Below are 14344 nucleotides of genomic sequence, written 5' to 3' on the forward strand. Positions count from 1 at the left end.
ATAAAAATAATACTGGTTTTAGTGTATAAGTTTGAAAAATATAGAAAGTACAAAGAAGAAAATATGCATCACCATCCCTTTGAAATAACTGATATTAATATATAGTTCTATTTCTGTAGATAAAGACATTTTTACAAAAGAGTACATCCAGTTTTCATCCTGGTTTTTGTTTTGGTATTGAACATAATTTTTTCCTGTTATTAATTTTTTTTCAAAAACATGATTCAATTACATACAGTATAATTTGTTAAGCCATTCCCTAACATTTGGAGATTAGGACCTCTCCAGGTATTAATATTTCCAAGGAAAAACAATATCCTAATTTTATATTTAATGTAAAACCACATACAATAAGTCAGACACAGTTCAGACAGACGAAATTTCACAACAAAATAAAAAATTGTAAATATTATGGATTTTCACTGAATTTATAGAAATTTAATTAGAATCAGCTGTGGAAGACAATATTGAAATACTGTTGCAATAAATGGAATGTTACCTTCCTTAAAATTCTCTTCTTTGTAAATTAGATACGGGATAATCTAGCAATAAGCCTGGATAACCAGTCTTCTCCATCTCCTCCAGTCTTGATCCCACCACTCAGAATGTTTGCATCATGGCTATTTAAGGCAAGTGGATATGTGTTTGTTTCTTTATAGCAATTTCCTCTTCCTTTCTGAAATTGAGTTTGAAAAATGTAATTGCCCAAGACTGCATGTTTTGAAGACAGGCTGGGTTTTTACTAAAGTCACAGCATCCCACATCTTCATAAACAACTCTTCTGGAAAACTGAGAAGTAAATGAAATGTCGAAATGCTCTGCATCTGGACTTGATTTAATCTGGAAACATCATCTCCTTGGCAGGCAACGACACTGCCAAATGAATACAAGGAAGGCAAACTGCAAGCCTACAGGCTGATCTGTGCCATGATGACCAGACGCCAGGACGTTCTGCCAAACTCAGATTTCCTGGTGCATTTTTACCTCGTGATGCACCTGGGATTAACCAGCGAGGACCAGGTATTGTGTGACTTTTTTGTCTTAATTGTCCATTAACAGGAAACTGCATATTATGTTTTACTTATATCAAGATTTATGAAAATACATCAGAAATGTTTAATTTCTCAGCAATTTCAACTCTTACAGAAACCACAGTGGTCTTTCAAAACTGTCAATCAGGTTTTATCACATCCCTGCTTTTTCCATCCCATTGACTTTGCATCTGCATCGTGACAACTAATTTTGAATTTAATTCTATGGCTGTATGATCTGATCTCTGTCTATGTTGCCAACCTCAAAATACTGTCTCAACCAACCACTTTTCATTTAGGTTCTGCATTATATATTGCTTGAAACAAGTGATTCTGGTCATTTAAAGATGTCTGAAAACTGTGATTTTAGTAATTGGGTTGTTTTTGTAAAAGACTTTATACGTTAGGGGTTCTCACATTTCTTGATGTGGAGTGATTTTATTTTCTCCCAAAGAATTTAAAATTAAATTGTGGTTAAGTAGGAGAAGAAAGACCTAAACCCCTCTTAGCTACAGCCTTCTCTTAGTAGACCCTGGATTTAGGGGGTCATATGTGGCTAACTCCTGGCTTTGCTCCCTTGGGAAGTCCTTAGCACTTGTAATGGGAAGGAGAAGGGATGCAAACAGGACATGTGGACCTTTGTCTTGATCTGGAAATATCAATCAGGCAAGGGATGTGTTTGATTTGTACTTTACAGAGATTATTTTGGACTCTTACTTGGAGGGTGGATTTGAAAATGTGGCAGTGGTAGGACAGAGTAGGATTTGGGGTTTAAAGACAGATTAAATTGGAAGTGGTCAAACTAATATGAAATTTTTAAATGATAAGAACTAAGATGGTAGCATTGGAGATGAGCAGTAAGGAACAGGAAAGATTTAAGAAATTTTAAGCCATTTCATGTTATCATCACTAGGTCTTCTTGACCAACTGGAGATCTGGCAAGTATTTCAGAATTTACCCTTTAAGTTGCTCATACTTCTGAATGAACTGAATCATATATTAATACCAGGTAGCTCTCCTTTATGTGTTTCTTTCATTCTATAAATGTATTATGCAGACACGCAGACCTTTTGTTTCTCCTAAAATACATTTAAGAAGCTATTCTTTTGATTAGCTTTTTTTGTTGTTGCTTTAATATGTACCTGAACTTTCCCAACTGTTGGGCTCTATTTAAAGATTTTTCAGCATATTCTCTGACATATACTTTGAGCTCTAATTGCTGAACTTTTATCTTGAGTTAAAACTATGCTGTCTCAGTGAGTTGTCTTTGTCTTATCTGTTCTGAATTTAGCAGTACATACACAACATCTGCATAGAAGGCTGAATTTAGACTCAAGGTCACATTTATTTCCTAGAGAAATGTAGAAATAAAGAAGTAGAATTATTTATACTTCCTGCTTCAATATTTTATAGCTATCATTGCAGATAAAAGCTTTTTTTTTTTTTACAGAATGATACAATTCAGGGTATGTGGATGACTAAGTTAATGACTAAGTTAAGGGTATAAATAGGGAAGAGAAATAACTTCATAGATGTTGAGATCCCTCAGTAGAGGAACCAAGAGAGGGGAAAGTTTACTTAACAGTGATTTAATTTAAAGGAGTGTTTTGCAAAGATTTTTCAGGAAAGAAAAGTTGGAATTAATCAGCTGTATAATCTTCTGATTTAATTAAAAATTGAAGGCAGCAGAAAATATTTATTATTTCTTATTATGTATTTTCTAGAAAGTCACATAAGTAGATAAGAGTTTAGAATCACCTAATTATTTTAAGGCATGTTGGTATAAAAATGAAATAATAAAATCAGATGAAATACGCATTTAAAAAATTAATATAATTATAAGAATTATTTTCAAAAATATTTTGCATGTAGAAAAAATTTTCAAGTTTTATGCTTAAAACTTCACATTTTAATATTATGTCATGTTTTCAGTTAAGATTTAGTGACCTTTTATAATTTGTTGTAAATACATAAATCTTAGGAAATAATGTGATGCTGTCTAATCCCAACATCCATACTTCTAAGATAAAGTGGGGATGTCATAAATCTCTGTTTTATAATCAGTGTATTGTGTAGGCCATTAGAAACCTGGATTTTTATGTGGGTTTAATAGAATTGACTATGTGCTTTAATCTTAACAATTATTGGTATATTTTTTAGAAGCCCTGACTGTCTGCCAAACAGAATTACTCTAAATAAACTTTATTCTTTTGCCAGAAGAAAATTATGCAGAAAAACTTTTAGTGAAAGAAATTTTTCTCATTTAAGTGAGAACTGTCTCTGGTTAATTAGTTTAACTTTTGGTCCACATGTCTAAATAGATCATGGTGGTTATTTCAGGACTTATATATACTTCTGGAAACACATGCTATATTCATTATAGAAAGAAAGGAAAGCATTTACTGCAGTGAATACACTTAAATTCAATTTTTTAATTGGCAAAGTATGCACCTGTGGTTGGCCCCATCTCAAGGCTTGTTTCCATTTATGAGGTCTCAAAGAGCCACACTTACATGTAACCTGGAACTAAAGGATTTTTTAATTCAGAGAGAATCTTAAAATTTCCTGCATGTTTTAATGAGATAAGTAATAGCAAATAATTCTTAAAAATTTAACACCAGTCTTGTCTCACAAATAAAATCAAATGTGTGTTTTCTTCTTTTGCCTCTGGGTGGCACACTTGTCTGCTGAACTTAGCTGATAAAAAACTGCTGCAAGACTGAGGACCCCCCCAAACTTTTTGGTGTGTGTGTGGCATGGTCGTTTTACAAAATGCTTTCTTGAATCTGAGAGTATCAAAATTATGTTAGTAGTGACCAATAAGATGTTTAATTATAAATAAATGGAATATTTTTAAACATAGTGGTGCTTGTACTAATTGAAGAATTTTATAACTTTAAAAACCTACTTATAAAGTAGATGTCTCACAAATTGCCCTGTGTACAGTGACATAATCATGTAAGCTTCATGTGACTTGAAATAAAATTCATTATGTAAATAAATTTAGTCATTTTCTTCTAAAAATTAATGCATATGCCAAATAGCCAAAATTCAAAATATAGTATGTTACAAAACAATTGTTTTTAGTATTGTTTTAACCAGGTTTAGCTGTCCCAGTAGCTTAATAATTTAATGGGTAACATAATGACCTTACCAAGTAGTATTTTTTACAGTACAAATATAGTATGGGATTGTGACTTATTAGTGTGATTGAAAACATGCTTTGAAATGGCTTTATTTTTTCCTTGACATTAGTTTCCTAAAAATTAATCCTTTTAATGGTTTAGAAAATAATTAGGATCATAAACACTTTGAAAATAACTGTTATATAGAAAACTCTGTGTGACTTCTAGTAGTGCCGAGCCTGCCCATGAAGGGGTCTTCTGTTGCCTCCTCTTCACAGTTGGTTCGTGTCTGGTGGGCTGGTGGGGGCAATTGGAGGGTGTTCTTTCCCCTGGAATTCATAATGCCAGCCTTAATACTGGGGACTGTGTGATGTTGTCCCATTAATTCTTCTCTACAATTCAGTTAGATGAGTATCATGACCCTTTTATGAATAATGAACATTTAAAAAATATCAAGAAGTTTTATCCAATGCTACATCTTCCAAAAGCTGTTGGAAATCGCATTCAGGTTTGGCTTATTCCACTGGGTATGTTTTTTCATTGATTCACAGCTAATATGTTGGTCAAACAGTACTTGGCTTTATTTCTTCTTCCTTTTTATTTTTCCTGGGCTCTGGCCTTGTTAATGCCAACTTCACAATCCCCCTTATTAGAGAACCTCCAACTGCAATCATGTTCCCATATATGCCTTCTCAGTCTTTCAGTTTCTCTTCTAAAGCTGTTCTTGGTTGTTCTTAGTTTTTTCTAATGTTTAAGCAACTTTTTCACCTCATTCTTCCCCAAAATATTTTGACATGAAAGCAACTATGATTTGGATTTATTAAAAACAGTTCCTATTAATTTTGTGATTATTTAAAACATATGGAAAGATCAATATGTGTGAAATAGAAAAGGACAGTTGAGGAAAGGAATTATATTTTCATGTTTATAAGAACATATATCAAAGCCTGGAAAGTTTTCTTTTCTTATAATAAGCAAACTATTTTTTAACAATGACTTACAGATTTCATGTCTTAATGTAATTTGTCTGTTATACATCAAAGTTAAATTCTCTTTTAAATGCAAAGCTTACGTTAATGCAAAATTATTGTTGCAAATTTGCATATAAAAATTTCTGGAAATGTCATTTTCATCTACAGTATTGAATTGTTGTATTTTGTATTGCACCAAAAAAGCTTGAGGCCTCTCTCAGGTGGAGAAGTTAGTATTGTTCTGCCCTGAGGCAACAGTGGAGTTACAAATTTGAACCATAACAGCACAGTGTTGAAGATATTGTATAATGTCATGTGATAAAGTGTAACAGTTAAAAGCATGGGCCTCAAGTCAGGCTGAGCCCCAGTCTTGACTTTAGCATTCTTTGTCCAAGTCCATTGAGCTCACTGTGTCTTGGTTCCCTACCTATAAAATGAGGACAAGTATAGTGCCTTCCTCAGAGAGTTGTTTAAAGACTTGAAGTGGGTAATGTCCTCAGTGTGGAGTGTGACATGACAGCCCTTACTAAGCGTAAGCCCTCATGCCAACATTAAGGATAAGGAAGACTACAGCTTCATTAACCTCCTGTTTTATTTTTTCTGATATCTGAAAGTGTTAGGTGTTCCTCGCCCCCCCTCTCCCCGCTTCCCACTTTACCCATCTGTTGTCTTACTTTTGAATATAATGATTTGGCTAAATAATTAGACATTGTAGAATTTCTGAACATTGGGAGAAATAACCACTCCTCGTTCTGTGACTCAGACAGTAATGTTTACTTTGCCCTTGTATACTTATGATCCAGAAAATGTCTCCTGTGTATCTGTAGCTATTGGTTCACTCTCCACTTGCTTCTCATTCCACCCAAGGAAAGGAGCTAGAAGGCTGAACTCTGCATGGTCCAGACTTCTTGCAGCTAGTTGACATCTAGCAGAGACACCAATATAGCACTTGAAAGTGGACATGGGAGTGGGGGGAAGCATTACAAAACAGCTGGGGCCTGCTTGTGGTGTGGCTGAGTGTTTCTGCTTGATGCCTTTGTGGAAGGTTGTGCTTGATTCCCTGGTACTTCTAGAAATACTATTGGCCACCTTACTATAAATTAGATTTAACTATGTTAGATATAAGTTCTTGTCTTCATAATCTCAGAAAACTGGATTTGGTTGTCTGCAAGTGAGACCCTGACTTAGCTAGTGACTATTCTGCCAAGTCCTGTACTGGGCATTGGCAGAGCATGATCAGTTCTGGTTGATGATTTCAATTGCTAATATACTTGTAACATTAATTTAATTTACTTATTTTTTCTTAATTTGGAACACTTATTTTGTAGCCAAGAATATTTAACTTATTTGGGGAATGTTTTTCTTTTATTTAACATCATATTTTAATGACCCTTTTTGCCACACCAGTGTTAAAGAAAACATGATTTTAAGAACTATATATAGAGCTTTATTCTATCATAGAAGTCAAAGTAATTCATGAGATTTTTAACAGATGTTACAGCCTCCTCTCATGAGGTGTATGATGGAATAATATAATAATAAACAATCGTTTGTAAAAAGATCCCATGGGACCCCTCAGTGAGCGTAAGACTCTCATTGAGCTATGAAAGCAAGGTGCAGGGGTGATACTCGTAAATTGGCCATACCTGACTCTTTTAATAACCCCAGACAGCCTGTATCATGCAGTGATATGTAATAATTGCATCACCTTTTCTCAGACAAAGAGTTGTTCTTTGCCAAAAATTAAAACTTATAACTAGAATCATACGTGTTAAATGTGTATAAATTTCTAAATATACTTAAGGTAAAACAAATGAGTATTCAATTCTAGTGAAAGAATTAAGATGGCAATTTGAGGACCCTGTTTATCTCATATCCTAGGAAATCATTTTAATACCTGTCTCTAAAGTGCTTATTCAGTACAGCAAGTGATTTTAACAAGGTTTTTAGTTAAAGGATTTTAATTCAATGCTAACAGAATAAAGTACATATTTGTGAATTTAAAAATTTAATTGATATTTGGTAAACAGTAGTCTTGATGTAAATCAATAGATAAACTTTAAATGGCTAATTTTGTAAACACTTCATTTAGGAAGAAGTTTTATGGCCTTCTACAGTGAGAAAAAAATGTTTAATCCTAAGCCTTACTCCTACGGTTTTTAAGAATGGGGTAATATATCTTTCAAGACTTTAGGATACAAAATGACTTCAAAGTATATTTAGTATGTGACTCTTATGTGTGACAAGCTTCATATTGAAAACCTTTTAAGTGTTGGGAGCTAGACTCAGCTTTGTCACTCATTGGTTGTGGGGCCCTCACCTGACCACAAGTAAGTTAAGAATTAATTGCATTAGAGGACCTCAAAGGCCCGAGCATTCCTGATCCTCTGATTTATTTTGGGGCATTTTATTATCAGGGTCACATCACTCTTCCCTAAATATGGCACAAAGTTTAATTTTTGTTGAACATTTTTCCCCACCACGGTAAAGACCTAGTCAGGTTCTGAGGGTATGAGTCACATAAATAAATATCTATAAATTGTCAACTTGTATACAGAACCAAACAAGTGATATGCACATTATGGAAAATAGTACTGTGATGAACATCTTCTAGCTGAGTTGAAAACAGCTCGTGGAAGAGGAGGGATTTAGCAGGACTTTCAAAGATGGATAGAATTTATACAGGACAAGAAGCAATGGAATTTTACATGACAAAGATACAGCCAGGCCTGTAATCCCAGCAACTTGAGAGGCTGAGATAGGAAGATTACAAGTTCAAAGCCAGCCTCAGTAACCTATCTTAAGCAACTTAGTAAGATCCTGTCTCTACATAAAAAATAAAAAGGGCTGGGAGTGTAGCTCAGTGGTTAAGTGCCTCTGGGTTTGATCCCTGGTAACAACAACAACAACATCATCAAAAGGCATAGATACAAAACTTCTCAGGTCATGTTCAAGGAACAATGACTAGAGTTATTTTGCTTTAGTACCAGGTGTCAGTATGGAAATAATATTCGAACATGAATCCAGGCAGCACTGTAGAGAACCTTGATTCAGGGTAGTTTAACAGGGAGCTATTAAATGTTTTTTGAGCATGACACTCAACATGCTCAAAAAGTATTTTAAGAAGCTTAAGCCATAGTTATTATGTGGGGTGGATTATAATCATAAGAGAATGATGACAGCAAGAACAGAAAGGGAATTGTGGTAATAGCCCAGGGGCACGTTAATGAGGGCTAACAAGGACTGGGACACAGATGGGGTTTGTGTGAATGTAAATGTATTTAAACGTGTGTGTGTGTGTGTGTGTGTGTGTGTGTGTGTGTGTGTGTGAGAGAGAGAGAGAGAGAGAGAGAGAGAGAGAGAGAACACATGTATGTATATATGTGAATATGCATGTGGATATTAACATATGTATGGGTATATTGTGCAGTTCTGTGCATATGTGATGTGTGTGTGTGTGTGTGTGTGTGTGTGTGTGTGTGTGTGTGAGAGAGAGAGAGAGAAAGAGAGAGAGAGAGAGAGATTTGTGGCAGGTAAGATATAGTGCTGAGTAAGATTTAGTATCCTGAGAAGGTAGAGCCTGCTGGCACTATTGACATTGTCTCTCAAAGTCAAAACCACTTCAGACCAGCAATGGAAGAAAAGAAGGTGGGTTGGCACTGTAGAGAGAAAACAACTATAAAGATTGACTCTTGGACATGGTAGCACTGAGCAGGCCAAACAGGTGCAGTGGAGGAGACACCAAGCATCCTTAAAGAATTCTTGCCTGATAGGAATTAGGACTGTGTGGGAAGGATTTCCATGGAGTTTTTCTCTTTACTTAAAAGAACATGTTTTCTAACCCTTTTGAAATTCAAATAGTGTGTGCAAACTAAAAATTTACTTAGGGTTATTAAAATAGAACTTCTAAAGGTCTCTGTCATTTGATGTTTTTATTAGCCAATTTTGTTAATATTTGTTTTTAAAGTAATTTTACATTTAAAAACAAGCTCTTATTTTCTAAAATATAACTTCATTAATTTAAGTTTACATGATTTTACATGAATGAGATTTTATTGAATATCAGGGTAAACTATAGCAATAAACAAAACTTTTAAATTTAACTTAGCTTCGATGAAAGACTATCATTTACAGAGATAGGTGGTATGTGATATCAGTACTCTCCTGACATGTTTTGTTAGTAATAATTATTATGTATTTATTATATAAAATTCAGAGTGATAAAATATAGAAGCTATCATATAATTAATGTTAATACCATCAAATAACATCCAATAGTTTCTGAGTTTTTCCTGTGATGTTCCATGGTAATGTACAAGCTGTAGAATAGTCAGGTTGTATCAAAGACAGTGTTATTGGAACTTCATTCAGCTATCAGCGATTATAGGGACTTCAGCTCAATGATTATATAAGCATGATAAACTGGTTGGCTTCTTTTCTTTTCTTTACAAGCTATAAAACCAATAGTTACTTTCATTAGGCTACAGATGAAGCCCACTTACTCCTGAAAAAGGAAAGCAGAAATATGTAAAAGGTAACAGATGGTAGAGGTTTCAGTTATAAGGTTTAACATGTGAGCAGTGAACTTGTTTCACAGCTTTTAAAAGTGTAAGATGATAGCATGAGAGATTGATCCAGAGAGGAAGAATTCTACCTGAGATGCCAGAAACTCAAGTTTTGTTTTATATCCCTTATTAGATTTAAAAGTATAGAGACTCTTTTTTTTGAAGTAAATGCTATCAGTGAAGATTATACCATAAATCTTCAAAGTATTTAATAAGACATGCTATGTGAAATCAATTAAAGCATAAAAATTCAATAGAATAGCAACTCGATATATATGGGAAAATGAAAGATTGTTCCCACTAAACTGTTACATGATGTGTATATAAGCCAGAATATGTTTTTCAGTAGAGAATGTGTTCTTTTGCCCTGAGGTTTCTTAGGGAAGGAGACTCTGTTGTGGCCTCTCCCAAGGCCCAAGTCACCAGAATCTTCCTTGCTGGAGTCACTGGAGTGTATCTTGATTTTTCCCAGAAAGAGTAGATACTCAGTAAATGTATTGATTGATGGAAAATGGAAGGACAAAAAGACCACCCTTTGAACCTGGCTGTTCCAAATCCACATGGCATTGTGAAGAGAACAGTTGAGCTGAACCTCACCAGCTGAAATTTTGGCATCTGGGGTGAGCTAGTCAGCTTTCTTCACCCTATAACAGTGGCTTTTGAGGGATAGGGGAATTGCCAACCCATGGGGACATTTGGTCATGTCTAGAGACATTTTTGGTTGTCATAACTGGAGAGAGGGGTGTTCACTACCATCTAGTACAGAGAAGCCAGGATATTGTTAAACAGCACAAAGAATTTGTGATCCAGAATGTCCATAGTGCTGAGGCAGAGAAACCTTTCCCTAGAAGAGTACCAAGATATGATACTAGGTTGAGAGAAGAACTAAGCAACATCAATTAAATGACAGAACTCAGGAATCAGAAATACAAAAGACAAGCTCTCTTATGTCAAAGAAATTAAAGTATATAAAAGTTTAACCAAGGAAATTGAAGTAAGAAAGACAAATGTTTTAAGTTGAATTATATGAAATTTGCTCATATTTGAATGTTTTTCAAAAGGGGAGGATGTGGTTTATGTGATTCCACTTATTAAATTCTACATTCATTTAAAAAATCAATTTAAGAAGTAAAACATGGGTTGATTTGATTAATTCAAATTAACATGAAAATGATCTGAGATAGATTTTGGCCTGAAATCCTAAAGGTATGGTGCTGAGTCTATTGAGTATATTGAAGATGCTCAGATTCTGGTCCCCACCTGGGTACCACCCAAGTTGCTGAGAGGAAGGATGGTCAAGAGAAAAGCTTGCATGAAGGAGAGCTAACACATACATAGAGAAAATTGCTTTCTTCACATACTTGAGGAAGTGCAGTGGGGAGAGAGATTAGGCTGTTTTATCCCCAGAGCTAGAACTCTTAGATGGATTCAGCTCACTATCAGGAGATACTTGCTAGTGCAACTTTCTGTGCATGTACCTCCTCTCCAGCTCTACAGTGTTCAGTCTGAGACTGTCAGTCTCTTGATGGGCCTTCAGAAGGAAATTTCCACTCTAGAGCTTGCCCCTCAGAATCCCAATTAAGTGGCTATATCTTTGAGTTGGTTCCTACATGTACTTTTCTGGCTTGAGCTGCTCGGTACCATGAAATGGGTTCCTAATGGCTCTCGCTGGCTGGATCCTTGGGAAGGTAAGGACAATAGGACTTCAGTAGGCACTGGCCCATTTACTGCAGAAGGGGTCTGATGCTTAGACTATAGCTTGTTGGCCTGCAAGATATCCTCTTTTCTCATTTAGAATTCTATGAAGACTTTAAGAAAATTCACATTTTTCTGTCAGCAAAAAGGCACTGAGAGCCAAGGGGATGGCTTCTAGAGACATTTCAAGTACCAAAGTTGTACTTAGGGAAGGGGAGGACACTATAAATCCCTATAGGGAAGGAATGGTTTGAATACAAGATATTTTTAAATCATGACTGTTGTTTATAATCCATACTGGATAGGTTTAGATATAAGGAAATAATGTCAAGAAAAGCATTTTAAATTGCAGGTTTTGTTTCTGTGAGAAAGTGCTTTCTGTTGTGGAGAATAATCTCTTTGTTGATTTCTTCTTAATGTATAACAATAAGTGGTAGTGTGGTGATTGCAGATTGTTCGGCTATTAATGCTATTTACTGGAACATATTTTAGAGAACATTGTTTTCTATAGAAACAATAAACAACAGTTTCCCTTTTGTTCTCCCATGGAAAAATATTCTCTGGTGGGTATCTGCAAAGTAGAGAATTTCTAGCAAAAGAGAACCTTTTAGTAGTATGATATTTAAAAAAAATACCTACCATTTTTTTCTAGCACTGGGGTCTTAGTTGAATGTATGCAGCATGGTCCTTTTGTAAAGATCCAGTGCCTTGTGTCACCTAGTTGCTTCTCTCCCAGGTCCCTACGGCAAACTGTTTGTCCCTGTGCAGGAGCCCTGTGCTCTTGATCTGGCCTCAGTCAGCTCTGTGTGGCTGTCCCCTGGTCCTGAGAGGTCATTGCTAGAAGGCAGGAGCCTTGCTTCATCCTGTCTCAGACCCTCACAACAGCCAACATGGCAACTTCAACCCCGTTGTCATTGAAGATATTTATCAGTTTATTAAAATGTTTTTGTAAAGAATTATTGAGATGATATGGATTTTAAATTAAATCTGCAATTTATTTGTCAAGTGATCCTATAAAATAAATTTTAAGGTGATTATAAGTCTATAATTTAATAAAAGGAATAATGTATAAGGCTTTGGAGTTCATAAAATGCTTTCAGACATGATCTCCTTTGCCCTTTATAAGAGCACTCTGGTTATGTTGTATTTTCATTCCCATTTTACAAATGGTGAAATTAACGTTCAATAGGTAAAGCATATGTCCAGGATCAGAGAGCAAATTAGTGGTCTCTTTACTGGAATCTTATCTTTAAAGCCCTTCTTTTTTTTCTTCCTTATTCCCTCCAACATCTGCTATAAACTACCTTTATTTAAGGAAGAAGAGAAAGTACTTCTTAAGCTCCCAAAGTGAATTTTATTATGTGTAAATTGCTAAAATTTGAAGCATGGAGCTGTTTGTCCATCTAGAGAGGTTGATTGAATATTCTCAATGGTCTCACCTCTTTTTTTTTTTTTTTTCCTGTGATAGAATTCTCATGGGATGATGGGCTTTTCCTCCGAGGATAGGCAGGGGAGTTGAAATACAGATTTTGTTAATTGCTAATTTGTTAATGGAACTTGCCTGAGGTTGCTCTATAAGCAGTATAATTTACTGGCTTGTTTTGAAATTTTCTATCAAATTTCATCCATTCTTGAGAGCTCTTTATTGAAATAAAAATTACAAAAGCAAAAGTTATAATTTTGTTGCCCAAGCAGAAACAAAAACTTTTCCTGTTGTGCCTGCTCTGCATAATTCTTGCAGGCCTCTGATCCCATCAGTGGGACAGTTTATAGATTCCTGTAATTGAATGGCCATGAGGTTGTCCCCAACCCTTTTTTTTTTTTAACAGAACACAAAATTGTTGAGGGCTTCACTATTGCTTCTATGTATAGATAGAATTATTTCACTTATAAGAAAAGAAACTAGAGAGCATGCATTTTGTGTTATCTCAGATTGAAAGAAATGAGTAATAATTATATTTTAAAGTTGATTTCTTTTCTAATATAAGAACATACCAGAGAACATGGGAAATCTCCAACAGAAGCAGTTTTACCTCTTTAGCCTGCTCTTGGGCAAAGATCACAGTGCAGGTTCATTTTCATGCAAAGCTGAGAACAAGGTTTTTCCCATTTCAACATGTGAAAAGGAAATAAATTTAAATGCAAGGGACACTAGTTTTGATGGCATCGGAAGCCCTAAGTCTTATAGCAGAGTTGAGGACACAGTTAAATGAGCACAGAAGTCACAACTGGCGTGTGTTCTCCACTGTTCATTTTGAGGGGGAAATAGGAACTTTGATTTCTTATTGGAATCCTGGTAAATTTTTAATATTTTTCCATTAGGATTCTCTTATGCACTCCCTCTTATTGCCCACCCCCCAGGCCATACACACACACACACACACACATAGTTTCTCTCTAGCAGTTTCCTAAGAAGAATGCTTTGTTAGGAGGCCTGTTTTTCTTTTGAAGATAGCATACTATGAGCCAGTTTCCTCATGTAATAATATTTCCTTGAGAGTCAGTAGGATGTAAGCTTTAGGACTTACTAACTTCACTTAAAAGTATACCTTACAAAAGTATTATTTGTGTTTTTAAGTGATTATTAGATAAAGCAAAAGAACTTAAAGAACAGTAGTACCTGACCATATTAAACCTATGATTTCATCTAAGAATTTCTTTTCAGTATTCTTAGTGTATATTTCTTACTGACACATTCTTAAGACAGGATGAACAATAAGCACTTATACTATTCCTAGGTTTATCTCACTAGTCCTGTATTATATATGTGCAAATTTTTCCCATTTGAGCAATTCCTACCTTAATAATATTACTTACACAACTGTACACTATAAGTGCCTTTTTAACTACCCTGTTATCTGTGATGGCAGTGACTTTTTGGTTTTGCCTCTGCTAAAGAACATTCTAAAAGCTATAGTGATGGGATATGCAGGAGGCAGAGAACGTAGACTCAGTTT

At 35.0% G+C, this 14344-nt stretch overlaps 1 protein-coding gene across 9 annotated transcripts in view; it reads left to right on the plus strand.

Moving 5' to 3' along the window:
* The window catches only part of Ralgapa2 (Ral GTPase activating protein catalytic subunit alpha 2), a 310144-nt gene that overhangs the window by 140289 nt on the left and 155511 nt on the right, over nt 1–14344 (plus strand). For all 9 annotated transcript variants that reach the window (XR_013439516.1, XR_013439515.1, XM_078051331.1 and 6 more), the window contains 2 exons: nt 531–629; nt 865–1020. Coding sequence is in view for 7 of the 9 variants with exons in the window: in XM_078051331.1 (XP_077907457.1) it covers nt 531–629; nt 865–1020 (255 nt within the window). In the remaining 2 variants the exon portion in view is untranslated. The remainder of the gene's footprint in view (nt 1–530; nt 630–864; nt 1021–14344) is intronic.

The sequence above is a fragment of the Ictidomys tridecemlineatus genome, chromosome 5, assembly GCF_052094955.1.
Source record: "Ictidomys tridecemlineatus isolate mIctTri1 chromosome 5, mIctTri1.hap1, whole genome shotgun sequence".
In the NCBI taxonomy this organism is placed as follows: domain Eukaryota; kingdom Metazoa; phylum Chordata; class Mammalia; order Rodentia; family Sciuridae; genus Ictidomys; species Ictidomys tridecemlineatus.